A 25,878-nucleotide genomic window follows, 5' to 3' on the forward strand; every position below is an offset into this window, starting at 1 on the left:
GATCTTATCCTCATCCCTCTCTTGGGTGAGGTTGGGGGGATCATCTTCCCACCCTCCTGGGTTCTCCTCAGCTGCCCAGGCCTTGAGGGACTCAAGCAACCCTGCCTTCCTCATCTTCTTGGCAGCAGTCAGCCCCCTAGGCCTACACTGTGCCCTAAAATCAGCTATCTTTAACTGGGACTGTTTAGCCAGGTCCAGCTCCATGGTTCCCTAGTTTTGGGTCAATAAAACTAGGCACAACAAGCTTAGAACAATTTGGAAAAGTCCAAACAATGTATGAAAAACCGTTTAATCCAAATTCCAAAAATCAAACTCAAAAGTTTTGTTCTAAGGCAATTTAGAGGAGTTTTATAATCTTAAATCATTCACTGAAAGGTGTACTTTTTAAACACAAGTCCTCATCCACACCGCTGAGCACCAAATGTTGGAAAGTGGGTTATTGGTAGGGGCAAATGTAGGTTTGCCACTGGCAATAAGGCCACTAACACATTAAAGGACTCAGCATAGGTCTTTGAAAATTATTCCTATGCTCAACCCTTGGTAGCTTGGCTGCAAGCAGGCAGGCTTAACTTCAAAGACAGATAGGTAAAGCATTTAAAAACACCATATCAGTAAATACTTAAGACACAACACATAATAAAAATTATAGCACCATATTGTGATACCTGCTCATGATAGACCGGACTAAAGTCAAAGTTTCAGGCCGGGCGCGATGGAGCCCTGAGCCACTACAGCTCGCGCCTCGTCCCGGTCTCTGTTTCTACCTTCACACTTAAAAACTTTTCTGGAGCTTTTCTCCTCGAGGCCCCTTGAAGCTCCCAGCCAGTCTGGATTCGGTGAGAGTTCGCCGGCTTGACTTGTGACAAGGTCCCGTTCAACTTCCCTGGAGCGGACTTAGAAAATATTTCAAGATTGCTTCAGCGGGACAACCCAGGAATCTAGGCTGACATGTGATGGAAGGCAGGCACCTTGGCTCTCGCGGTTGCTCCCGGTCACCTTTTCTACAAGCGGACTTAGAAACTTTTCTGGAGCTTTTTCTCGTGGGGTCTCACAATGCTCCTCATGTAGCCAGATCCGGTGAGAGTTCGCCGGCTTCAGATTTTTCCTAGTCCCTGTCAATCTCTAGAAGTTGGAGCATTGGAGCTTTTAGCGGGATGTACCTGGTTGGCGTGGCCGACTCGCAGTTGAAGGCAGGTGTCCTGGCTGGTCAGGTTGTGTCAGTCCCTCTATGGGGTACAAAAGGGGGTGGTGATGGACTGAGCATCTGAACCAATCAAACACTCACACCCAGTCAAAAGATCTGGGTTTGATCCATCACCGTTCTTTAGCCCACTCTGCCACCCCAGTTCAGACATGGCTATATGCAAATCAGTCTGACCCTGTGCCACATGGGAACAGCCCAGCCCGAACTGCCTAGCCATGCCTTCCCTGGACCGGAAACAAGCTTCCGAGGACCGGTTTCTGGCATTCCAGCCGTCTTCAGCCCAGCTTGCTTGAATCCAGTGGCAAAGTGAGCAAGGGACTCACGTCTGAGCATACCCTGCCACACTTATGGCTGCCAAAGCGGTACAAAAGGGGGTGGTGATGGACGGAGCATCTGAACCAATCAAACACTCACACCCAGTCAAAAGATCTGGGTTTGATCCATCACCGTTCTTTAGCCCACTCTGCCACCCCAGTTCAGACATGGCTATATGCAAATCAGTCTGACCCTGGAGCGGACTTAGAAAATATTTCAAGATTGCTTCAGCGGGACAACCCAGGAATCCAGGCTGACATGTGATGGAAGGCAGGCACCTTGGCTCTTGCGGTTGCTCCTGGTCACCTTTTCTAGAACCGGACTTAGATCTTTTCTGGAGCTTTTTCTCACGGGGTCTCTCGATGCTCCTCATGTAGCCAGATCTGGTGAGAGTTCGCCGGCTTCAGATTTTTCCTAGTCCTTGTCAATCTCTGGAAGTTGGAGCGATGGAGCTTTTAGCGGGATGTACCTGGTTGGCGTGGCCGACTCGCAGTTGAAGGCAGGATGCTGTAGCTAATTGAAGACTGTGACATTTGCTGCTCACTTACAATGATCAAATAGTACAAGTTTGCTGAATATAATCCATTTTTCTAGAATTATACAACCTTGACCTATTCTTGCTGCACCTATCAGTATTATGAAGCACTTACACTGTACTTTTCTGTGAGGATTGAGTTGCTGTAAGGGAGCCATGTTAGAGTAATGGGGCAAATGTGGAAGGATTCCTATTGGGGGATTTCCTTTGGAGCGGAGTAATGTTTGAGGAAATGGAAAGATTTAGGAGAATAAACATTATTTGTGAATTTTGAAAATAGAGCTGTTTTGGAATTATTGAGAGAATATATAAAATAGGGTTGTTGGGGTGTGTCCTTCAGTTTGTTTTGAAATGAGGATTGGGAGTCTGGTGGGCAGGGAGTGTGGGATGTGTATGTTGATCAGTGTCTGATCGATGCCCGGGCCAGACCTGTGCTCTGAGTTGCAGTAATCTACTCTCAACAACTATCCAGTGCTGCTGCGGTGACAAGTGTATTCTTGAACACGCCACGTTGTGATGTGTGTGATACGTGTACTCACCACACTTGCATCTGTATTTTAAACAGGAATCCAGAGGGACGAACAGGGGTAAAAGGGTTAGGAAGCCTGCAGTGGTATGGACCCAATCAGAGTCTACACCTGGTGCTTACTCGGTAAGTTCTGAGTTCTTCTCTGTTCACATCTAAGGTGGGACTTCATTGGTGACTGATAGTGGTGCTTTTATTGGGAGCACTGTTGGGGGTGTGACTGCACTGAGTGATTTGAAAAATACTGAGTGCCCATTAAGTCATCAATTGTATCACTTGACACTCCAAATGACCTGGAGTTAACCCTGCCTACATTTCTTCTGAACTTGTAGTTATCCATACAAGATTGTAAAACTTGCACGCCCTTTTGTCAGGGATATGGAGTTATGGTCAACGGCTGTGTTTTAGATTGTTTACCAGATGCACTACACACAATGTATTGTAAATGTGAGGCTGGCCCTATAAATGCACAGTGATTGATGGAATGAAAGGCATCAGTCGCTGAGATCAGTAACTTCATGAAATTTACTGATTGTTATTTCACTTACTTTCCGCAGTCTTGACTGACTTTATTCTCATTACAGCCGGAAAAGAGACCAGGGTGGATCATTTGTCTGGAAGGACTCGAAGAAGGTGCTCGAGGTCCTGGCAGTGAAACCTGAAGGATCCGATTGTTGGGAATTTCCAGGGGTAAGACTCAGGGGGGAAAAGAAGGGAATGGTCCCAGAGGGAGTCGTAGCAGCCTTTATCAGGTGACCTAAAATGGAACTGTAGGAAGGAAACAGCTACAGTTCCTTCTTGAGCGATGATTAGTTGAGGAGTCAGAGAAGTTTAGCTTATCTTCTAACTGGATTTGTTTCAATGAATGGCCTTATTCATTGCTGGAACATTCTTCATGATAGTCTCATATGTCAGGGATACTCAGGTCATTGTCATTCCCATTTAGTCCTTATGTGACACCATTCATACAAAGACATTTCTAAGGAAGTAGAAGCCATTGACTAAGATAGTATGCCTCTATCAAGCATTCTCAGATTAAGTGGTTATTTTTAAGTCTCGCCGGAGGCAGTGCATGCAATTTCGCTCGCAGGATATTTTGGGGTATATGTACAAGCCTCTATCGCCATCACAAAGTCCCTTTCGGTGACGCTGGGACAGCGATAGGCGCCTCGCCTTATTTACATGACAGCATTAAGCCACTTAACGTGGCTTAACGCTGCCTTGTAAATAAGGCACCCTTTCATGCTGTATTTAGCATGAAAGGGGAGGGAAATGGGTGTTGGAGGGGCGTTCCACCTCAACACCCATTGATTTTGACACTGCCCCCTATTTACAAGGACAGCGTAAATATGGGGCAATTCCAAAATTAACCCCTTTTCAGCGGGACTAATTCCCCCGCTCTGCGGTGGGTGCCGTGCAGCGCCACGGTGCTTGTGACGAGCTCAGTTCGTCATGAGGCACAGTGAAACTGTGCTCATGACGAGCTGAGCTTGTCATGACTCCGCCCACTCAATGGAACGCCCCGCACAGGAGGGGAATTATCCCTGCGTGGGCGTTCAGCGGCAGTTATGACGAGCTCAGCTCATCATGAGCACAGCTCCACTGTGCCTCATGACTAGCTCAGCTCGTCATAAGCGCCGAAGGAGTTAAAACCTGGTCTTACCCTAGCGCAATGAAGAGAAGTGTTTCATGTCTCCTCGTTTTTGATATTTCCATGTGTGCCATCTTGTGCAGCAGACATAGAAACAGCAAATTGCCTATCAAAAACAATATAGGTAACCAGGTGAATGGCAGGGTGCTCTACTTTCAATATAGGGTAAAAGTAACTACTCACACTAGTAAACAATGGTGCTCAAAAGAGAGGAGGGGTTGGTTACCCTAACAGCCCCACTTATACCCACATATATGAGTACATCAGTACAAAAAACATAAATCCTCCCTGAGCATCCGTATAGTGAACATTACTGAAAAATCCAATATTCCACAATTTATTCCAAATGCTTATAAATTCAAATAGTTCCTCTGTTGGTACTGTTCGTATCCAGATGTTTAGTTCTTCATGTAAAACAAATTTCCAATACAATCAAATAAATTCTTCATATGCAATTCTCCAGTGCATCCAAAACGTGTTTCGGCATGTTGATATATATACAGTATCAAGGACTTCATCAGGGCTGCAACCCAAAATAACAGCACTTAGTAACAGTTCAGTTAAGTTATATTTTCTAAGGAAAAACAATGTTATTTCGAATTATTAAACATCAGAAATGAAAATTCAGTACTAGAATCACTAAAGATCAGGTCTCATTCCACCCAAAGTGTAATAGGAAAGGAAAGATCAGGTCTCATTCCACCCAAAGTGTAATAGGAAAGGAATATGAAAATTCAGGTCACTAGTCGATAGCTCACCCGTGTGCGCAAAAACCCAAGAGCAAAAGAATCAATCGTTAACTTTAGAGATTCACCTGAAGAATCCAATCTATGAATCTTATAACAATCTACCGTAAACGGCACTTTTTAAGTCTGAAAAAATGGAAACACAATATTATAATCTGGTAAGGCCAAATACGATAAAAAACAGGCTCCCCAAACACCTGCATACTTGTCCTAAATACAGTATGACTTAAGACCATCGAAAATATGTCCAGCAACTCTCAAATAAAACTCAATAATCTGATATCAATGCTTTCTAACTCATTAGCAGTTATGTAGTGCAAGTATCTGTGTTAAGGCACCAATCTTAATACCTTGTCCGTGCTACAAATTGTGTAAAATATATTTAAACAATTACCGTAACAATCTCCAATTTCTTCAAAACAATCTTCACTTATGTCTCACTCTCGTATAAAGGATCCTAATTTTCAGTTCTTAATACCCAATCACTTCTGTAAATTATGAAGAAAAAAAACCCATAAGTTTAAGCAGTCAAAAGTTATCACTAATCATCCTTATTAACAATCTTCTTTAATAAAGGATATATAAGTAATCTCACCAATTATTTCATAATCCCCCAAGACCTTGGTACTTGGTCCTCATGTATATCTCCGTTAATATCGATCTCACTTAAATCACGAGTACGTGATCTGAAAGTCAAAGTCAAAAGTAAAATCACCGCTTAAACATCATCAGCCACAAAAGACACTGATCCAGATATACTTAAACAATATATTACATTCGTATCCACAGAAAATAACCCTCCATCTCCTACTCACCCGCTTCCGATTAGCGCATTATCGTATCGAATCTGTTCGTACGGCGTTCTACTTGAGCGCCATCTTGATAGCATGTTTTATCTTCAAAAACTACGGGCGCCATATTGTAATGTGTTCGTTTCATAAACAGAACACATATTGCTGGCAGTAAATCCAAATATCTAATGAACCGTTTATATACATAATCCCCATTCATTACAAAGGTCAATGTACATACCTGTATATTTCAATTTCCCCCTAATGCTAGTATTATGGTTGCTGAAAAACTATATCTGATAGTGTCCGCCATTTTTCAACTCTACGCGCACAACTTTCGCTCTTATTCTCTCGTAATTTGCTGTTAACATTGTAAAATATTAGCGTGCCATTTCGTACCTGTAAAACGCATATTGTACCCTGTATATGTCTACTATCCAAACAAAGATAAATATAAAGCCAATCGGATGCCAAAATTCACAAAACGGCACCATACGATCTCCTTATATTACTTCCAGAGTCATACGATGAGTATCACTAATAACTCTTCTTATTCATTATGTTCATATAAGAATTTCAAATTACTTGCTCTATCTCCATATACTGAATTATTAGGTTGATTCAATTCTTCATATGCAATTTTCCAGTGCAGCCCATGTAAATATTGACCGCCATATTCGAATGGGAAGCCATCTATTGTCTCTGATGCTCTTGTGTATAAAATCCTCTACCTCATATTCCAATCTCAAATAATCAGTCCTAGTGTGCCTTAATACTGATATATTAACATACTTTACTACTTATAATTGCAGCCTATATAAGTCAAACAAAAAGAACTCAAGGGTAAAGGAACCACCACCAGTAAGCTGAAGCAAATAATTCAGAAAGGTTTAGCGAGAGAAAGTAAGTGGCCATTAGTATTGTCATACTAGTTTGTGCTACCATCACAATCAAATGTTTATAATATCATATAAAACATTACTCAAATATCTGTATATATATATATATATCGCCCACTATTATAATCTATAACATGAATAGGTGATCATTGCGTATTACATCTGGCAGACCACATGAAATAGTAAAATCAGAGATATGTTACAGAAGGTTCTAATTACAATCTTATTCCATAAGTCTACATTGGTCATACAATGAATATCAGATTTCGGTCATTGTCCTAAAAAGTATTGTAGTTCACTATCGACATTCATTCCCAACTCAACTGATTTCAATTTCATGATCCAAACAGCCTCTTTCCTTCTCAATGCAAGTGTTCTGTTACTACCTCTCCTGTCAATTTTCACATGTTCTATACCATGGTAGCTAAATTTATGTTTCTCTTTATTCTGAAAATGTTGTACCGCATGTGCTGCGATAGGGTACCTTGTATCTCCATTCTTTAGTGCCCTGAAATGTTCAATCATCCCATCTCGCAGACGCCTGATCGTACTCCCTGCATAAATTTGTCTGCAGGTACCCGCAATAACATATACCACAAAAGTTGTGTCACAATTAATAAGGAAAATGCTACTTACCAGTATGCATCTGTTCTTGGCATATAGGGCTGCTGACATTTATATCTTAGCATAGCTCGCCGCCTAGTGTTGGGTCCGGATGATTGCACTTTGTTGTCTTGGAAGAGTCTTCAAGTATCACGAGATTGGTGACTCCACCCCTGGACTACAGTGCACATGGGCATCCTCTCCATCCTTAGATTGTTTTTCGCCATTGTGGCAAAGATGGAGTATAGTAAAGTAAGAGATGGCTATGCCAAATAGAATCCTGCAGCTGCGACAGGCACCGGGGAGGAGGGTGGGCGATATGAATGTCAGCAGCCCTACATGCCAAGAACAGATGCATACTGGTAAGTAGCATTTTCCGTTCGAGGCATGTGGGCTGCTGAATTCATATCTTAGCATAGACTGTATAGCAGTATCTCCTCTAGCGGTGGTCACCTGCCCCAGCTGTAGCAGTTTGAAAAAGAGTTTTAAGGACAGCTTGGCCTACAGCAGCTTGATGCTTTGTTTGCACATCTACACAGTAGTGTTTAGTGAAAGTGTGTATGGTAGACCATGTAGCTGCTCTACATATGTCTTTTAGAGGAATATTTCCTAGGAAAGCCATGGATGCCCCCATTTTACGCGTAGAGTGTGCTTTTGGGGGAACTGTTAGAGTGTGCTTAGCTTTTTGATAGCATATCTGAATGCATTTAACTATCCATCTGGCTATTCCTGATTTTGAAATGGGATTACCTTTATGTTATGGGGAAAAAGCAACAAACAGTTGCTATGTTTTTCTGAATGATTTGGTCCTGTCAACATAATATAGCAGAGCTCTTCTTACATCTAGTGTGTGTAGGGCTCTTTCAGCTACTGACTGCAGGTTTTGGAAGAAAACTGAAAATTCTATGGATTGATTGATGTGGAAAGTGGATATGACTTTTGGCATGAACTTAGGGTTAGTACGCAGTACTACCTTATTACTATGTATTTGCATGAAAGGTTCATGAATGGTTAGTGCCTGTAGCTCACTCACTCGCCTGAGGGAGGTAATGGCGATCAAAAATGCCACCTTCCATGTTAGAAATTGTAATTCACATGAATTGAGTGGTTTGAAAGGAGGTCCCATAAGTCTGGTAAGTACTATATTTAAGTTCCAGACTGGTGATGGTGGGTGCTTTGGAGGGATTATCCTTTTAAGTCCTTCCATAAAAGCTTTGATTGGTGGTACTCTGAACAGGGACATGTGTTGTCTATTTTGGAGATATTCGGAGATATGCTGCTATAGCAACAAGATGTAGCCTCATGGAAGAGTATGCTAGATTGCATCTTTGAAGATGCAAGAGGTAACAGATAATGTTTTGGATGGAAGCATCCAATGGATTGATTTGGTTATTATTGCAATAAATTACAAATCTTTTCCATTTAGCTGCATAGCATGCTCTAGTAGTTGGGCCTCTTGCCTCCTTGATAATGTTCATGCAATCAGGAGGCAAGTTAAGGTATCCAAACTCTTAGACTTCAGGAGCCAGATCGCTAGGTTCATCTGATTGGGATCTGGATGCCTGATTTCGCCATGGTTCTGAGTTAAAAGATGTGGCGAGAGGAGGAGTCTTTGATGGGGAACTACTGAAAGCTCCAGGAACGTTGTGTACCATGGCTCTCTTGCCCATGTGGGAGCAACCAGGATCATTGTGAGTGACTGTTGGCGTAGTTTGCGTACCACCAGCGGAATCAGTGGGGCTGGTGGAAAAGCGTACGCAAATCTGCCTGACCAGTTCATCCATATCGCATTGCCCTGTGACAACGGATGTGGGAACCTGGCGGCAAAGTACTGGCATTTTGAGTTTTCTTTTGTGGCAAACAGATCTATCTCTGGATGCCCCCATTCTTGGAATAATAGTTGGAGAACTTGAGGGTGAATCTCCCATTTGTGTAGCTGTTGGCTGTGTCTGCTTAACAGATCTGCTATTTGATTGCCTTTCCCTGGCAGGTGTTGTGCTAGGAGAAAAATGTTTTTGGGAATTGCCCATCTCCATATGCTCTGTGCTAGGTGAGACAGCTGTGGAGAATGTGTCCCTCCTTGTTTCTAGATGTAATACATGGCTGTCATGTTGTGCGTCCGGATCAACACCTTGTTGTACAAGTATTTCTGGAATGCTTTTAGTGCCAGAAATACTGCTAGCAACTCTAAGTGGTTGATATGCAGTGCTTTCTGTTTGATTGTCCAGAGCCCTTGGACTGCGTATTGAAGTAGGTGGGCTCCCCAACCTGTCAGAGATGCGTCCGCTGTTAGTACTACTTGTGGCACCGGCTCTTGGAACAGTCACCCCTTGGAAAGGTTTTGTGGGTTCCACCACTGCAGAGAGTTGTAAGCGCGACTGTCTACCAACACTAGGTCTTTTAGTTGTCCTTGAGCTTGATTCCACTGCCGTGCTAGGCATTCTTGCAATGGACGCATTTGAAGTCGGGCATGAGTGTTGGACAGGCCACATGAAGGGCTCGCTCCCTCCCCGCAGGACAGGGCCCGGGCCACCGTCAGCACCATTGCCCGGCCCAGCCGCCATCTTGGACACGGCACCACGCGGCCGTGCGGCCTCAGCCCGACCCCAACCCTGGGCCTGGCCAAGCCCCGACATCCCGGCACCACCCTCCACCCAGGAGGTGAACGGCCCACTTGGCAGGTCAATGGGAGTACGAAGTGTCGATGGCTCTCCCCCGCCAGGTGCCGAGCACCCCCAGCCTCCTCGGGCGCTGGCTCCACCCCCCTGCTGGGTGTCTGGACTCCCTCAGCCCAGACCTCCCGACCTCCAAGAGCGAGGGTCCGGACATCAAAGGGCGCCAGACCTATAACTGAGGCAGCCCCAGGACAGGAAGGCAGTTGTATCCTGGAGTCGAGAGACACCGCGACGAACTCATCCTTGACGGACTGCTGGCGCTGCCACAGCCCTGCCTTGTGAACTATTGTCCTGCCTGCTGGCGCTGCCGCGGCCCTCTGCAACCTTCCTCCTCGTTGGGACCTGCTGGCGCTGCCGCGGCCCTCTGCAACCTTCCTCCTCGTTGGGACCTGCTGGCGCTGCCGCGGCCCTCTGCAACCTTCATCCTCGTGGGACCTGCTGGCGCTGCCGCGGCCCGTTGTAACCTTCATCCTCGTGGGACCTGCTGGCGCTGCCGCGGCCCGTTGCAACCTGCATTCTCGTGGGACCTGCTGGCGCTGCCGCGGCCCGTTGTAACCTTCATCCTCGTTGGGACCTGCTGGCGCTGCCGCGGCCCGTTGCCACCTACGACCTCTCCGGGACCTGCCGGCGCTGCCGCGGTCTGACCCCTCCGAACACCGAGCTCGAGGATTGTGAGCCATCACCGTTACACCCCCGTACCCGTGGGTACCCAGACTGTCCCGCTACCCCCTTCCCCTACTAGAGACTAGAATTGAGAGGATCATCGTGTCCTGATTGCCTTGTATCGTACCACTCTACTCCCAGAAGTGCCTATAAAAGGTGTTACCCTGAACTTTGTGTGGTGTCCATCTGTGGGGGGGAAGTTACCTGTCTGTGCGATCACTGTGCTCGGCCGACCCTCCAGGTCCCCGTCTAACATTGGTGGCTAGCGGCGCGATCCGAACCAACGCGTACCGTACAGACAGTAACTCACCCTACGACTAAAACCACAATGACGACCAAAGAGAGCGGATCGGCGGAGAAGTTCCAGATGGAAAAGCTGGAAGAATACAACCACCGAGAACTCAAACAATTTTGCATGGACTTAGGCATTGCTACCACTGGGCTAAGCACAAAAGAAGACTTCAAAAACGCCCTAGAGGCCTGGACAGAGACAAATACCGCAACCCCCCGGGACCCCGCAGCCCCGGAAGTCAACACCACCCGGACGGAGGAACGGAGAACAGGCCCCTCCCATGAAGAGATCCAAGAGCGGGAAAAAAATAGATTACACAAGTTAGACTTGGCACGACTCAGATTAGACGGAGAATTGAAACTGGCGGAACAAAAAATAAACTTAGAACACTTACGGCTCAGAGAAGAGCGAGAGGAAAAACAGAGACAGAGAGACCTCGAAGAAAAAAGACTGGCATACGAGCACGAGTGCAAACTAGCGGAGATAGAAATGCGCAAACTGAACAAAAACCTAGGGGTGCCCGAGCAACCGCACTCCCCGGGTCCTACCGAGCAGAAGGTCCACATCCCCAAGGATGTGGTCCGAGAATATCACCGGAACGACGACATACAGCAGTGGTTCAAGGCCTATGAGATTGCCATGACCGCCCACCGGGTCGCTCGAAGTGACTGGGGAGCCGGTCTATGGGGGAGATTCGTCAACGAGGGTCGTGATGCCCTGCTGCAGCTTCCGGACCATCAAATGACGTCCTATGACCACATGAAGGCCGCCCTCCTCAGTCGATATGGACTTACACCCGAAATGTACCGCCAGAGGTTCCGCAACTGCACCAGGATCCCAGGTACGACGTGGTTGGAATACGTGAACTATTTCAGCCGAGCCTTCGAGGGGTGGATCAAGGGTAACAACGTAACCACTTACGAACAACTCTTCAATCTCATTGTGTTGGAGCACCTCTCCAACAACTGCTTTGTCGAGCTCAGGCAGCACCTCCTCGACAGTAAATTGACTGAACCCTGGCAGCTCGCCACCGAGGCTGACCGGTGGGAGAGCACCCGAGTGGCCCGGAGTGGGCCGAATGAGCAGAACAGAACCAACCAAGGTCACCATCGTCCCCGAGGAGGAGGAGGAGGCCCGGGCCGGGGCAGAGACGCCGCCCCGGCCGCACCCACTAACGCCACCCCGGCCCCAGCAGGCCGGGGAAACCCCCCGATGCGCCCGAGGTTCCGAGCTAACGTGACGTGTCATCGATGCCAGCGAGTCGGCCACTATGCCAGTGACCCGACCTGCCCGAAGAACCAGGCCCCCGGGCCCCGCCAGATGGCGGCCGCCGCCCTGGGAGAAGAACAAGTCTCCGAAGACACGGAGACCTATGAGTCGGAGCAGTTCGAGTGGGAACCCGCCGCCATGACCCTGGCATGCCTAGGAGGAAGAGACATGGTCCCGCGGACTCCCCTGCCCGCCAACACTCGGAAGTACAGCCAATGGGTGAGCATCAATGGGCGCAAGGCCGAGGCCCTGCGTGACACCGGGGCCAGTGTGACGGCTGTCCGCTGTCACCTGGTGACCCCAGAACAAATCCTACCAAACGTACTTTGCCCCGTCCGATCGGCAGATAACTCGGAGAGCCTGTGTCGGATGGCCTGCGTCCCCTTCGAATGGGGAGGAGTGTCCGGCATGCTGAAAGTAACTGTCCGTGACGATGCCCCCGTAGACTGCCTCCTGGGGAACGATCTCGAGAGCTCCCCGTGGGCCGCTGTGGAAAGAAGAGAGCATCTGGGGATGTTGGGTCTCCCGGACTGGGCGTGCGTAACCACCCGGTCCATGGCCACCCGCACCATCCCTAGACCAGAAGAACCAGAATGGGCAGCACCTCCGCCCTCGATCACTCCAGAAGAAGACTTCCTCCAGACCGACCACCCGGACCCCACCCCAGAGGGGTCCACACAGCCCCCCGAGCTTCCCGAAATGGCTCAGTGGCGTCAAGAAGGGGGGCCCACCCAGGAACAATTCCGGCAGGAGCAAAAGACCTGCCCCTCCCTCGAGGGATTGCGACAGCAAGCGCTCGCCCAGAGCCAAGGAGACACCACCGGGGCCCACTGGGTTTATTGGGACAATGATCTATTGTACAGCGAACAGAAAATCGCAGAACTGGGGGCCGGGCGAGTGCTGGTGGTGCCCCTCCACTTCAGAGACTTCCTGTTGAACCTAGCCCATGATGCCCCCCTGGCCGGGCACCTGGGCCAAGACAAGACCTACCACCGCCTGGTGACTCACTTTTTTTGGCCCAAAATGAGAAATGACGTATCCAACCATTGCCGGTCCTGCCCGACCTGCCAGGCCAGTGGGAAGAGCGGCCGCAAACTCAAGGCACCCCTACAACCATTCCCCGTGGTGACCACCCCGTTCGAAAGGGTGGGAATAGACATTGTGGGGCCCCTGGACCCCCGAACAGCACAGGGACATCGCTTCATCCTGGTCCTGGTGGATCACGCTACCCGCTATCCTGAGGCGGTCCCCCTTCGTACGATAACAGCCCCAGTAGTGGGTCGAGCCTTGATGGGGATCTTCTCTCGAGTGGGCTTCCCCCGGGAAGTCGTCAGCGACAGGGGTACGAACTTTATCTCAAAATACATGAAGTCCCTCTGGCAACAGTGTGGGGTCACCTACCGATTCACGACCCCCTATCACCCTCAAGGGAACGGACTGGTTGAGCGGTTCAACCGCACGCTCAAAGGGATGATTGGGGGGTTGGAAGAGCCCCTCCGTCGCCAGTGGGATGTGCTACTACCGTGCCTTCTCTTTGCCTACCGAGAAGTCCCCCAGAAGTCCCTCGGCTTCAGCCCCTTCGAACTCTTGTATGGACACCCGGTGCGAGGCCCGCTCAGCCTAGTCAAAGAAGGCTGGGAAATGCCCCCTCTAAAGAACCCTCCAGATGTTTTCAAGTACCTCCTAACCCTCCGCAACCAGACCAGAAGGTTCAGAGAGATGGCAAAAACAAACCTGGAGGCCAGTCAGGAGGACATGAAAAGGTGGTACGATCAAAATGCATCCTCCATCGAATTTGAACCCGGCCAACAAGTGTGGGTAATGTCTCCCACCGAACCATGCGCCCTGCAAGACAAATGGACGGGGCCCTTCAAAGTAATCGAGCGCAAGAGCCCTGTCACCTATCTCATCGATATGGAATCTTCCCGAAACCCTCTCCGGGTCCTCCACGCTAATAGACTGAAACCCCACTTTGTACGCTCCAAACTCAGTCTCCTGATGGCAACCGACAATGGAACCGAGGAGGACTCCGAACCCCTTCCTGACCTCCTACGGTCACGGGAGAAGGACGGCTCCGTGGACGGGGTCCGACTCTCGGAGGCCCTCACCCTGGAACAGCGCCAAGACTGCCGAGTCCTCCTGCTCCAGTTCTCCACCCTGTTCTCCCTCACCCCAGGGGTCACCCCCTGGTGCTTACACGACGTGGACACTGGAGACAGTCCCCCTATCCGCCATCGGGCCTACCGCGTACCAGATCGGGTACGGGCCTGCATCCAAGAGGAGGTGGCCAAGATGCTCACACTCGGGATCATCGAGCCCTCAGACAGCCCCTGGGCCAGCCCAGTGGTACTGGTCCCCAAAGCGGCCGCCCCCGGCACCACGCCGGAGCTCCGGTTCTGCGTCGACTACCGGGGCTTGAATGCGGTCACCAGAACAGACGCACACCCCATCCCCCGAGCAGATGAACTAATCGACCGCATGGGAGCTGCCCGCTACCTCAGCATCTTCGACCTGACAGCGGGCTACTGGCAGATCGGTCTCACACCCCGGGCCCAAGAACGATCGGCATTCTCTACCCCTGATGGCCACTATCACTTCAAGGTCATGCCATTCGGCATGAAGAATGCGCCAGCAACATTTCAGCGGCTAGTAAACCAGGTCCTGGCAGGACTCGAAGGATTCAGCGCCGCCTACCTGGACGATATCGCTGTGTACAGCCACCACTGGTCCGACCACCGCCACCACCTCCGAGAGGTGCTACAGGCCCTCCAACGAGCTGGCCTCACGATCAAGGCCAGCAAATGCCAAATTGGCCAGGGGTCCGTGACCTATCTCGGGCACCAGGTGGGAAGCGGTCTGGTGGCCCCTCTGCAACTCAAGATCGCTGCCATCCAGTCGTGGCAGTCCCCCATCACCCAGACCGAGGTCCGCGCCTTCTTGGGACTCACAGGCTACTACCGACGGTTCGTGAGGGACTATGGCAGCATCGTAGGGCCCCTCACGGAACTTACCTCCAAAAACCAACCAAAGAAGGTCAACTGGACCCCAGACTGTCAAGCGGCCTTCGAGAAGCTGAAGGCCGCCATGTGCTCCGCCCCGGTGCTCCAGGCCTCCGACTACAGCCGGGAATTTATCGTCCAAACAGATGCCTCCGACCATGGCGTTGGGGCAGTCCTTTCCCAGCTGAACCCCGAAGGGCTTGACCAGCCAGTGGCTTTCATCAGCAGACGGCTCCTGGCCCGAGAACGACGCTGGAGCACCATCGAGAGGGAGGCCTTCGCCGTGGTGTGGGCCCTCAAAAAGCTCCGGCCTTATCTCTTCGGCACCCACTTCCGGGTCCAGACCGATCATCGACCCCTGCAATGGCTCATGCAGATGCGGGGGGAAAACCCGAAACTACTACGTTGGTCCATCTCCCTGCAGGGGATGGACTTCACTGTGGAACATCGACCCGGCCAAGACCACGCCAACGCGGATGGCCTGTCCCGCTTTTTCCGCCTCGACGAGGAAAGTCCCCAAGAAGATGGGTGACTCTCCCCGCCTTCAGCTGGGGGGGACGCATGTTGGACAGGCCACATGAAGGGCTCGCTCCCTCCCCGCAGGACAGGGCCCGGGCCACCGTCAGCACCATTGCCCGGCCCAGCCGCCATCTTGGACACGGCACCACGCGGCCGTGCGGCCTCAGCCCGACCCCAACCCTGGGCCTGGCCAAGCCCCGACATCCCGGCACCACCCTCCACCCAGGAGGTGAACGGCCCACTTGGCAGGTCAATGGGAGTACGAAGTGTCGATGGCTCTCCCCCGCCAGGTGCCGAGCACCCCCAGCCTCCTCGGGCGCTGGCTCCACCCCCCTGCTGGGTGTCTGGACTCCCTCAGCCCAGACCTCCCGACCTCCAAGAGCGAGGGTCCGGACATCAAAGGGCGCCAGACCTATAACTGAGGCAGCCCCAGGACAGGAAGGCAGTTGTATCCTGGAGTCGAGAGACACCGCGACGAACTCATCCTTGACGGACTGCTGGCGCTGCCACAGCCCTGCCTTGTGAACTATTGTCCTGCCTGCTGGCGCTGCCGCGGCCCTCTGCAACCTTCCTCCTCGTTGGGACCTGCTGGCGCTGCCGCGGCCCTCTGCAACCTTCCTCCTCGTTGGGACCTGCTGGCGCTGCCGCGGCCCTCTGCAACCTTCATCCTCGTGGGACCTGCTGGCGCTGCCGCGGCCCGTTGTAACCTTCATCCTCGTGGGACCTGCTGGCGCTGCCGCGGCCCGTTGCAACCTGCATTCTCGTGGGACCTGCTGGCGCTGCCGCGGCCCGTTGTAACCTTCATCCTCGTTGGGACCTGCTGGCGCTGCCGCGGCCCGTTGCCACCTACGACCTCTCCGGGACCTGCCGGCGCTGCCGCGGTCTGACCCCTCCGAACACCGAGCTCGAGGATTGTGAGCCATCACCGTTACACCCCCGTACCCGTGGGTACCCAGACTGTCCCGCTACCCCCTTCCCCTACTAGAGACTAGAATTGAGAGGATCATCGTGTCCTGATTGCCTTGTATCGTACCACTCTACTCCCAGAAGTGCCTATAAAAGGTGTTACCCTGAACTTTGTGTGGTGTCCATCTGTGGGGGGGAAGTTACCTGTCTGTGCGATCACTGTGCTCGGCCGACCCTCCAGGTCCCCGTCTAACAATGAGGGAGAATGAATATGCAGGAGGCCATCATGCCTATGAGCTGCATGAACACTCGAGCTGGCAGTGAGTGTTGTGGCTGAAACTTTTGAATGAGAGTCTGCATGTTGGCTATCCTGGCTGGATTTGGATATGCCTTTGCTACTGAGGTATCTATTGTTGCTCCCAGATATTGCTACATGTGGGAGGGCTGTAGATGTGATTTTGGGTAATTTATGGAAAAACCCAGACTGTGCCGCAGCTGGAGTGTCTGAGACGCATGGCTTGCACACTGCGCGTATGAGTTGGCCTTTATGAGCCAATCGTCTAGGTATGGAAACACATGGATGTGTTGCCTTATGAGGTGTGCTGCTACTACCGCTAGACATTTTGTAAAAACTCTTGGGGCTGTAGTTACCCTGAAGGGGAGAACTTTGAATTGATAATGTTGACCTTCTATTGTGAACCTGAGGTATTTTCTGTGAGCTGGATGTATTGATATGTGAAAATATGCATCTTTGAGGTCTAATGTAGCAAGGAAGTCTCCTTGCTGGAGTAACAGGAGTACTTGTTGTAGAGTAATCATATGAAAATGCTCTGAGAGTATGTATTGATTCAACGGTCTGAAGTCTAGTATGGGTCTGAGGGACCCATCTTTTTTGGGAATTAGGAAGTATAGAGAGTACACTCCTATTCCTTGGTGTTGAAAAGGGACTAGCTCTATGGCTCCCTTTTGTAGCATGGACGTGACCTCTTGTTGTAACAGCGTGATGTGTTCTTTGGACATAGGACGGTGCTTGGGTGGTATGTTGGGTGGAGTAGAATTGAGTTCCAGGCAGTCACCATACTTGATAATTGGTCTCACCCACCTGTCTGTGGTAATGGCGTTCCAGACTGATAGGAATTGTGTTATTCTATCTCCGACCAGTGTTGGGTGGTCTGGAGGGAGTGTGATGAAGTCACTGTTTGGTGGCAGTGGAGGCTCTGGTGTTATTGCCCCCACGTCCCCTGCCCTTGTTATTGTTGCCCCTATAACCCCCTCTGTTGGAGCCTTTATTAAAGGAGCTCTGTGTGTTACGTTTGAATGTAGAGAAAGTTTGTGCTGTGTTGCCTCTTCCTGAGCCCCTGTAGGAGGAGCGACTAAAGGAGCTTCTATGTTGTTGAAACTGAAGTGCGCCCATAGACTTAGCATTTTCAGTATCTTTTTTCATTTTGTCCAAAATGGTATCTACTGCAGGGCCAAACAGGAAATCTTGGTTAACTGGTTTGTTGAGGGTGGTGGATTGCACCTCGTTCTTAAAACCAGAAATGCGTAGCCACGCATGCCTGCGTAGTAATACGCTCGTATTAATGGACCTGGCTGATGCATCAGCTGCGTCAAGCGCATATTTAATGGAAGCATTAGTTATAAATTTGCCTTCCTGTATGAGGTCATTAGCTTGAGCTTTAAAAGGTTCTGGCAGGTGTTGCAGTAAACCTTCAAGTTGGTCGTAATGTGCTCTATCGTAGCGTGCTAATAGAGCTTGTGTGTTTGCAATCCTCCAGGAATTTGCAGCCTGTGAGGCTACTCTTTGGCTGAGGCTTCTAATATCTTAGACTCTTTGTCAGGAGGGGGAGCATCTCCTGTTGTTTGTGATTTAGCTCTCTTTCGAGTGTTTGCTACTTATATAAAATGTCCCAGTGTTATTGTAATTAAATGTAGTAATTTTCTTGGTAGCCCACCTACAAGAACTACATCGCCCACAACAGTGAAATACTTTCAGTCTGTTGGTGAGCCAATTTTCACTGGGTTGAACTCTAGGATAACTTGGACTAACCATATGTGCTAATGGTAGCCCCCTCCTAAATGTCAAACTGGACCTATCATTCAAATACGGTTCAATGTCCTTGTCCATTCTCAAGAGATGCCAATATTTGTCAAGTATTTAATATAGTTTATGACTCCCTTTACTGAAGTTCATAATTAATCTAACCTTATCTGTAGATTCCCTATTAATTATGGGAATCACTTTCGTCTTCAGAGTATCTTGTCTCTTTAGTTTGTGTGCTCTCTTCTTAGCTTCATCTATTACTTTTTTTATTATACCCTCTAGATTCAAATCTCATTACTATGTCCTCTAGATTTGCCTAAAAATCTTGTTGTTTCGAGCAGTTTCTCTGCGCTCCTAGCATTTCCCAATAAGGTATTGCGTTGATCTGGCTCCTCGGGAGACAACTTCCAGCATGTAACAAAGCATTACAGATAGTTTCCTTTCGATACATTCTACTGCACAATTTGTCCCTTTCCACAAATAATTCTACATCAAGGAAAATAATACTGTTGTTATCAAAGTGCGTTGTAAAGCTCAAATTCAAATCATTAGAGTTCAGGTAATCAAAGAATTCTAACAGTTCACCATTCGATCCTGTCCATATGAGGAGACAGTCATCTATAAACCGTCCCCAGTAGTAAATGTTATTTATCCAATTCCTGCCCCCTCGGCCCCAGATCAACTCCGCCTCGAACCACCCCATGAAGAGGTTGGCCAGAGACGGAGCAAATCTGGAACCCATCGCAGTACCAAGTCTCTGCCTGTTCCATTTATCATCAAATAGAAAAATGTTGTTTTCTAAAACTATCTTTGTCATCTCTAATAACATCATTGTATGATCAAAGCATTCAGCCAGTCTCTTATTCAAAACACTCTCTAATGCTTTAAATCTCAATTGGTGTTCAATATTCGTATACAGGGAGACTACATCAAGTTTAGCCAATATCATCCCTGTTTCCCATGGGGAAACGGCCTTTACAACGAAGCCGTTTCCACGAAATCTTTAACCACGCATGCAGTACAACGCATGCGTGGTTACCACTAAAGCCTTTACCACGCATACCTTTACTACGATGTTTGTAGTAAAGGCATATGTGGTAAAGGTAAAAAGTAAAAAAGGGGGGTTTGGGGGGGTCTCCCCCCCAAATAAAAAAACTCACCAGAAGTCACGTTGGAATCAGCGTCGTTTAAGAGAAATCGGAAAAAAATTCCGTTTCCTCTTAACGACGTATGACGTCACCACGCAAATAGTCGAGGAAAAGGTTATGCGTGGTTAACGAATTCCGTTGTAACGCATGCGTGGTAAAGGCATGCGTTGCAACGGAATTCGTTATAACGTCATACATTCTTTCCCATGTGATATCAGTCATTATATTTAATACATGCTAGGTGTCTTGTATATAAGACGGTGGATTCTGTACATATGGTCTTAAAAATTTATCTATGAATTGTGAGAGTTTTTCTGTGGGACCCCCAAAACCCGAGAATATTGGTCTTCCCAGTGGTTTTTGCCTGTTCTTATGTGTCTTTGGTAGACTATACATAGGGTGACCTGGGGTGCTTCACCTTTAAAAACATATATTCGTTAAGCATGGGCGTAAAATCCGTTACGCTCGCGTATTTTTCGTATTTTTGGAGAATCCGCAATCCGCGAACTCTCGCGGATGTGGCGAGAATACGCAAATCCGCGCGAAGCGGATTTTTTGTTTGTGTTCGCACTGCTCGCGGTCAATCTCGCAACAATCTCGCACTCGCGAAAGTACAAAAATTACAAGGGGAGGGGTAAAGGAAGTGGCCCAGTCTCCAACTTCCTGTTCCTGTCCAGCAAGCTCCTCCCATAGGGGTGGGGTGAAGGAAGTGCCCCAGTCTCCAACTTCCTGTTCCTGTCCAGCAAGCTCCTCCATTTCCTGGCCACTTTGATTTCGATCTTGACTCGGAAGGATTACTTTTTGTGGTTGCTGCTGGATATTTGGATTTGAGGCCTTTTGGATTACTTTTGGATTCGAAATTTGATTTCACAAACAAGTAAGTTGATGTTGTTTGTTTGTGGTGATTTTTGTGTGTGTTGGTTTTTTTCCGACTTTTTTGGGGGGGAAATCTGCAAGTTCGCGAGCTGAGGATGTTTTTGCTTGTGTTCGCACTGCTCGTGTCCCGCGCAGCAACAATCTCGCACTCGCGAAATTGTAAAAATTACAATTCTGCACATGAATTGAAAACCACCAGGCTTAGTTATGGGTGCATGCATGATACAACTGTTATGTTGAATTTTTTTTTTAACATGATTCTGGCCAGGGCATGGATGGCATTGGATTGTGGTGATCTTTGTGTGTTTTACGACTTTTTGGGGTGGTGTTGGGGGCTTGCTATGTGGGTGGGGGCCATTTTATTGCCTGGTCCCGTGTGGGTGGGGGTCTAGGGGCCATTTTTAAGCCAGTTTGTGTGCTTTGTGCCATAGGCCTGCACCCAGTGTGCTCTGATGTCATCCATTATGCCCAGGGGGCCCAGAATCAGTCTGTTCGCGGATTTTGCTGGTTTTTCGCCACGTTCGCGCCGTGAAGCAACAATCTCGCACTCGCGAAATTGTAAAAATTGCAATTTTGCACCGGAAAACCACCAGCAGGCAGCATAAGCCTTCTGAAACTTGATGGATGGCATTGGATTGTGGTGATTTGATTTGTGTTTTTTCACTTTTTGGAGTAGGGGTTGGGGGCTGGCTATGTTGGTGGTGGCCATTTTGAGGCATGGTCCTGGCCATGTGGATGGGGGGGTCAAGCGGCCATTTTGAAGGCAGGCAGTGAGCTTTGAGACATAGGCCTGCACCCATTGTGCCTTGCTTTCACCCATTGTGCCCAGGCGGAGTCAGGGGTACATGAAAGTACAACCCTCTCTGTGTGTGCTCTCTTGGATCAATGTTAAATTCCTGTTTCCCAAAAATTTAGCAAATCCTAATTTTGAAATTTCCATATTGTGTGGTGTGCACGTGTATATTCATAAATGCCTACTTGCAAACTGTTTATTGAAGCGCTACATATGCAACATATATTTACTGATGTTCCTCTGTCTTCGTTTGCTTTTAGGTGCACAAAACTCCGCATCATCGTTGAGCATCAGTGCCAGGAAGAAGTCCTGCTGCGGCCTGTTGTTCCGACATCTGAAGAAGATGGCTCCAAAAAGAGGTGCCCGTAGGTCCTCTTGCAAGAAAGATGTCTCTACTAAGGAGAAGAAGAAGCAAGTGGCACCACTTACCAAGGAGACTGGTGGCTCAACCAATAAATTTTTTGGGGAAAAACAACAAAAAAAACAAATGCCCACCATGAGTGCTGCACAGGTAGCCTGTTTAGTTGTTGAATCACCAACGACCAGTGATGTTGGTTCATCGCAAGAAAGTAGCAGCACACCATCAACACAGGTTGTAACTCATCTCACAAGTACTATTCAACAACCAAAGCCGCAACAACAACTGCATGGGCTACTAGTACAAGCAGAAGTACATGCGCAAGGAGCTGTCCGAGAAGGAGCTGTCCGAGAAGGAGCTGGCTGTGAAGGAGCTGGCTGTAAAGGAGCTGGCCGAGAAGGAGCTGGCCGAGAAGGAGCTGGCCGAGAAGGAGAAGGCCGAGAAGGAGAAGGCCGAGAAGGAGAAGGAGAAGGCCTAGAAGGAGAAGGCCGAGAAGGAGAAGGCCGAGAAGGAGAAGGCCGAGAAGGAGAAGGCCAAGAAGGAGAAGGCCGAGAAGGAGAAGACCGAGAAGGAGAGGTCCATGGAGACTTGCAAGTAGAGGTCAGTGAAGATGCCCATGTAGCGGCGCATGGAGCGGTGCAAGTGCCCACAATGGTTGTTCTTCCAGAAGTAGGGGCACAGGAGGAAATTGACTTTGGAGCCGGGGTATCATGTCAGGAAGACGAAGCCACTCCTCCTGATGATTCATTTTCTCCCAGCTCCCCAGCAAGGAAAAGATCAAGGAGGGTGTGTAGAAGTTCCTCTTCAAGCCCCGCTCCATCAGATGATGATCTGGATCTAGATTGGCAACCATCTCTGACCTCTGAGAGGGAGGCACACCATGAGCTGCGAAAGGTATCAAATGTTAAAAGGAAGGGCCCCGGAAAGCTCATACTTATGGATCCGAACATCGGACTTGATGAAGTGGTGCATTCTGATGTTGTTTAACAGGATGACAGCAATGACCTAGTCATCACACATGTCAGTCCAGCCACACCGGCCATGCAGCAGACAGACATTTATACCCTATCCCGACGTCATGCTGAGCGTGACCCTGGCGACGTGCCACTGGTAGCACCACCAACGCAGTCAAGTAGTACAACAAGTTCAACAAAACCTACAGCTCCCATATTTTCTCCCCAGAGGGGGACTCCATCCAGCTCGACTCCCTCAAGTAAGGTTGCTGCAATAATTGCACAACCCAGTAGATGTCTGCAAGGCTCATCCACCACTGCTTAATCTGGCATTGGCAGCAGTATCACCTCGTGCGGCAAAACCAGAAGTTTCCAGTCCCCAGTTTGGAACTTTTTTAGTGTCCATGAAAAGTATGATAACATAGCCGTTTGTTGCATTTGTAAGACTAGCGTTAGCCGTGGTAAGACTGGTACCAACTATGGAACCGGAGGCCAGATAGGTCATCTTGAAAGAAAGCACGCTGTCGAATGGTTTCCGCACCTAGCAAACGTCAAGGGAAAGCGATCCCAAAGGGCAAGTGGCCAAAATATACCCATACTAGGTGTTTCATCTGAAGATGACGGGGAGGTAGAAGAAGCGTCAGACATGTGTCCGGTTGCACCCAGTACCCCTGGCAGCACCACACCCTCCGGAACACATAGAAGGCACACTGAGAGTCTGGGAGACACACCAATGCGGAAAATGTCAACACTGATCAGAAGTGGGTCGAAGAAGGCATCAGCATCATCCCGTAAATTTGTCCAGCGCACCATTTCAGCCATGTTCTCCTCAGATGTGCAATTTCAACGCAACCACCCAACTGTACGCCTGTATAACACTAAGCTGGCTAAAATGCTAGCGGTGGACCTTCTCCCTTTTTCGTTTGTCGAAGGTGTGGGTTTCCTTGAACTCGTGGCAACACTGGCCCCTAAATGGAAGGTTCCTAGCCGGATCTATTTTGCCAGGGTTGCTGTTCCAGCACTACATAAAGAGGTGCTTGAGTTGGTGGGGGCAGCTTTGCAGAAGAGTGCTGTTCACACTATACACCTGACAACAGACATGTGGACCAGTTGCCAAGCCCTTGATTACATGTGCATCACTGCACACTGGGTCTCTTTTTCAGGGGTTATAAAACAGATAAATGCAGGTGGTGACTTGGTCGAGATTTTTAAGGGTGCTCGTAAACATGCAACATTAGCCATGTTTGGCATGGAGAAAAGTCATACTGCAGTCAACATTTTGGCTGACTTTAACAAAAAGGTCTCGCAATGGCTGCCCCCAAGAAATTGCAAGGTTGGTTATGTTTCTACAGATAATGGCAGCAATGTAGTTAGGGCCATGGAGGACGGTTTCTATTTCAGAGTGCCGTGTTTGGCGCACTGTATCAACCTTGTTGTGCAAAATTTTTTGAAAAAAGAACTTGCAGTCGACAAAACACTGACCATCTGCAGAAGAATATGCACACATTTCAACCATTCTTTTAAGGCCCGGAAGGAGCTGAGGCGCAAGCAAAATGAACGTAGAATGCCAGTGAAAGCACTTATCCAGGAGGTGGCAACACGTTGGAACTCAACCTTCTACATGCTTGAGCGTCTGCATGAGCTGTTTCCAGTAGTCAATGAGTATTTCTACAACCTGGGTGGTGATACAACAGAAATGATGCTAGCGGTGGAGCAATGGCAGCTAGTTAAAAGCCTGACAGACATGCTTCGTCCTTTTGAGGTCTTCACGCGTGACGTCAGCAGGGAGGACTGTTCTTTGAGCAAAGCTATCCCATTGTTGCTGAAGCTCGAGCACCAAGTCAAGGTGGTGTCTTCACAATTAAAGGACGTTGGAAAGAACGAAGCACATGAGTTGGCGCAGAGATTATTACAACGCCTAGTTAGCAATGAACGGCTTGTAAAAATCAAGAAACAACAGCACTACATTTGTGCTACTATTCTGGATCCACGTTACAAAAAGCCATTGTTTGGCAAAGTAATAATTCCTTTTGAAACATCGGATGTTACAGAGTACAAAGGTTGGCTAGCTCAGTCAGCCATTCGTTTTGAAAGAGAGCGGAAGGAAACTGTAGGAGAAGACAGTACTACTAGTGAATCAGCAGGCCATCAGGCATCCCAAAAAAGCACTTCTGCATCTGTGCCTGTGGCAGAAGTGACTGTCTTTTCCTCTGAGCCGTTAACCACACCAGCAACCGTATCATCTGCACCAGGCCCAGGCGATATGTCTGAAGCGGGTTGGTTAACTCAGCTAGGGTTTCCTTGTCCTAGAAAGGACACAGAAGTGCAAAGTACAGGAATCCGGGAGGACATTCTTTCAATGGTGCAGGCCTATCTGGATGACTCAACAGAGGTCAATATTACTGAGGACCCATTGGCGTATTGGCATGGGAAAAGAAAAATATGGCGAGAGCTCACCAACCTGGCTATCAATTACTTGTCTTGCCCACTCGCAAGCGTGTCCTCAGAACGTGTTTTTAGTTCTGCTGGTGGCATTGTGACTTCCAAAAGGTCCCGCCTCTTGCCCGCAAATGTGGAGCGGCTCACCTTGATAAAGATGTACCAGCACTTCATACCACCAGATTACAGAGTACGAGAATCCACGCAGGAAGAAGAGGACACCGACCTACCTGAGGAAAGTTCTCCTCAGTTACTAGAAGTAACCCCGACTGATGATTTAGCAGAGTATGAGGACGAGTTCTGCTTCCCTGACAGCGAGTTCTGAAAACGAGTCAATCATTCATTAATTGTAAATTTAGTCCTCCTTATTCACTTTTATTCCTGTGTGTCTGTCTTTCTTTAGCAAGTGCTTCATCACATTCCCAACAAAACTGTAATCAACCAATAAAACAACAAGCCCATCAACAGAACTGTCTTGATTTTGATGCCGCAGCATTCCTCAGGTTCACAACAGTTAGTTGACAAGAACTCAGTCCTGGTCGTCTATCCTGAGTCCTCCTCCTCCAGACTCACCCTATCCATTACCCATAATGCTGATGCCTGGATTCTGCACAATGAAGAAACTTAGGTTGACGAGTCCCCTAACGCCTTAGGACACTGTGAGTTCCAGGTGG

General features: G+C 48.8%; 1 protein-coding gene across 4 annotated transcripts in view; it reads left to right on the plus strand.

Annotated features, from left to right (window-relative positions):
* LOC144773616 (transient receptor potential cation channel subfamily M member 2-like) overlaps window positions 1-25,878 on the plus strand; it is a 4,189,411-nt gene that overhangs the window by 4,012,290 nt on the left and 151,243 nt on the right. For 3 of the 4 annotated variants that reach the window (XM_078658759.1, XM_078658761.1, XM_078658760.1), the window contains 2 exons: window positions 2,620-2,706; window positions 3,165-3,270. In XM_078658759.1, coding sequence (XP_078514885.1) covers window positions 2,620-2,706; window positions 3,165-3,270 — 193 coding nt within the window. Of the gene's footprint in view, window positions 1-2,619; window positions 2,707-3,164; window positions 3,271-6,580; window positions 6,672-25,878 lie in introns of all 4 variants that reach the window. The other variant, XR_013600029.1, reaches the window with a different exon arrangement.

The sequence above is a fragment of the Lissotriton helveticus genome, chromosome 8 (assembly GCF_964261635.1).
Source record: "Lissotriton helveticus chromosome 8, aLisHel1.1, whole genome shotgun sequence".
NCBI lineage: Eukaryota > Metazoa > Chordata > Amphibia > Caudata > Salamandridae > Lissotriton > Lissotriton helveticus.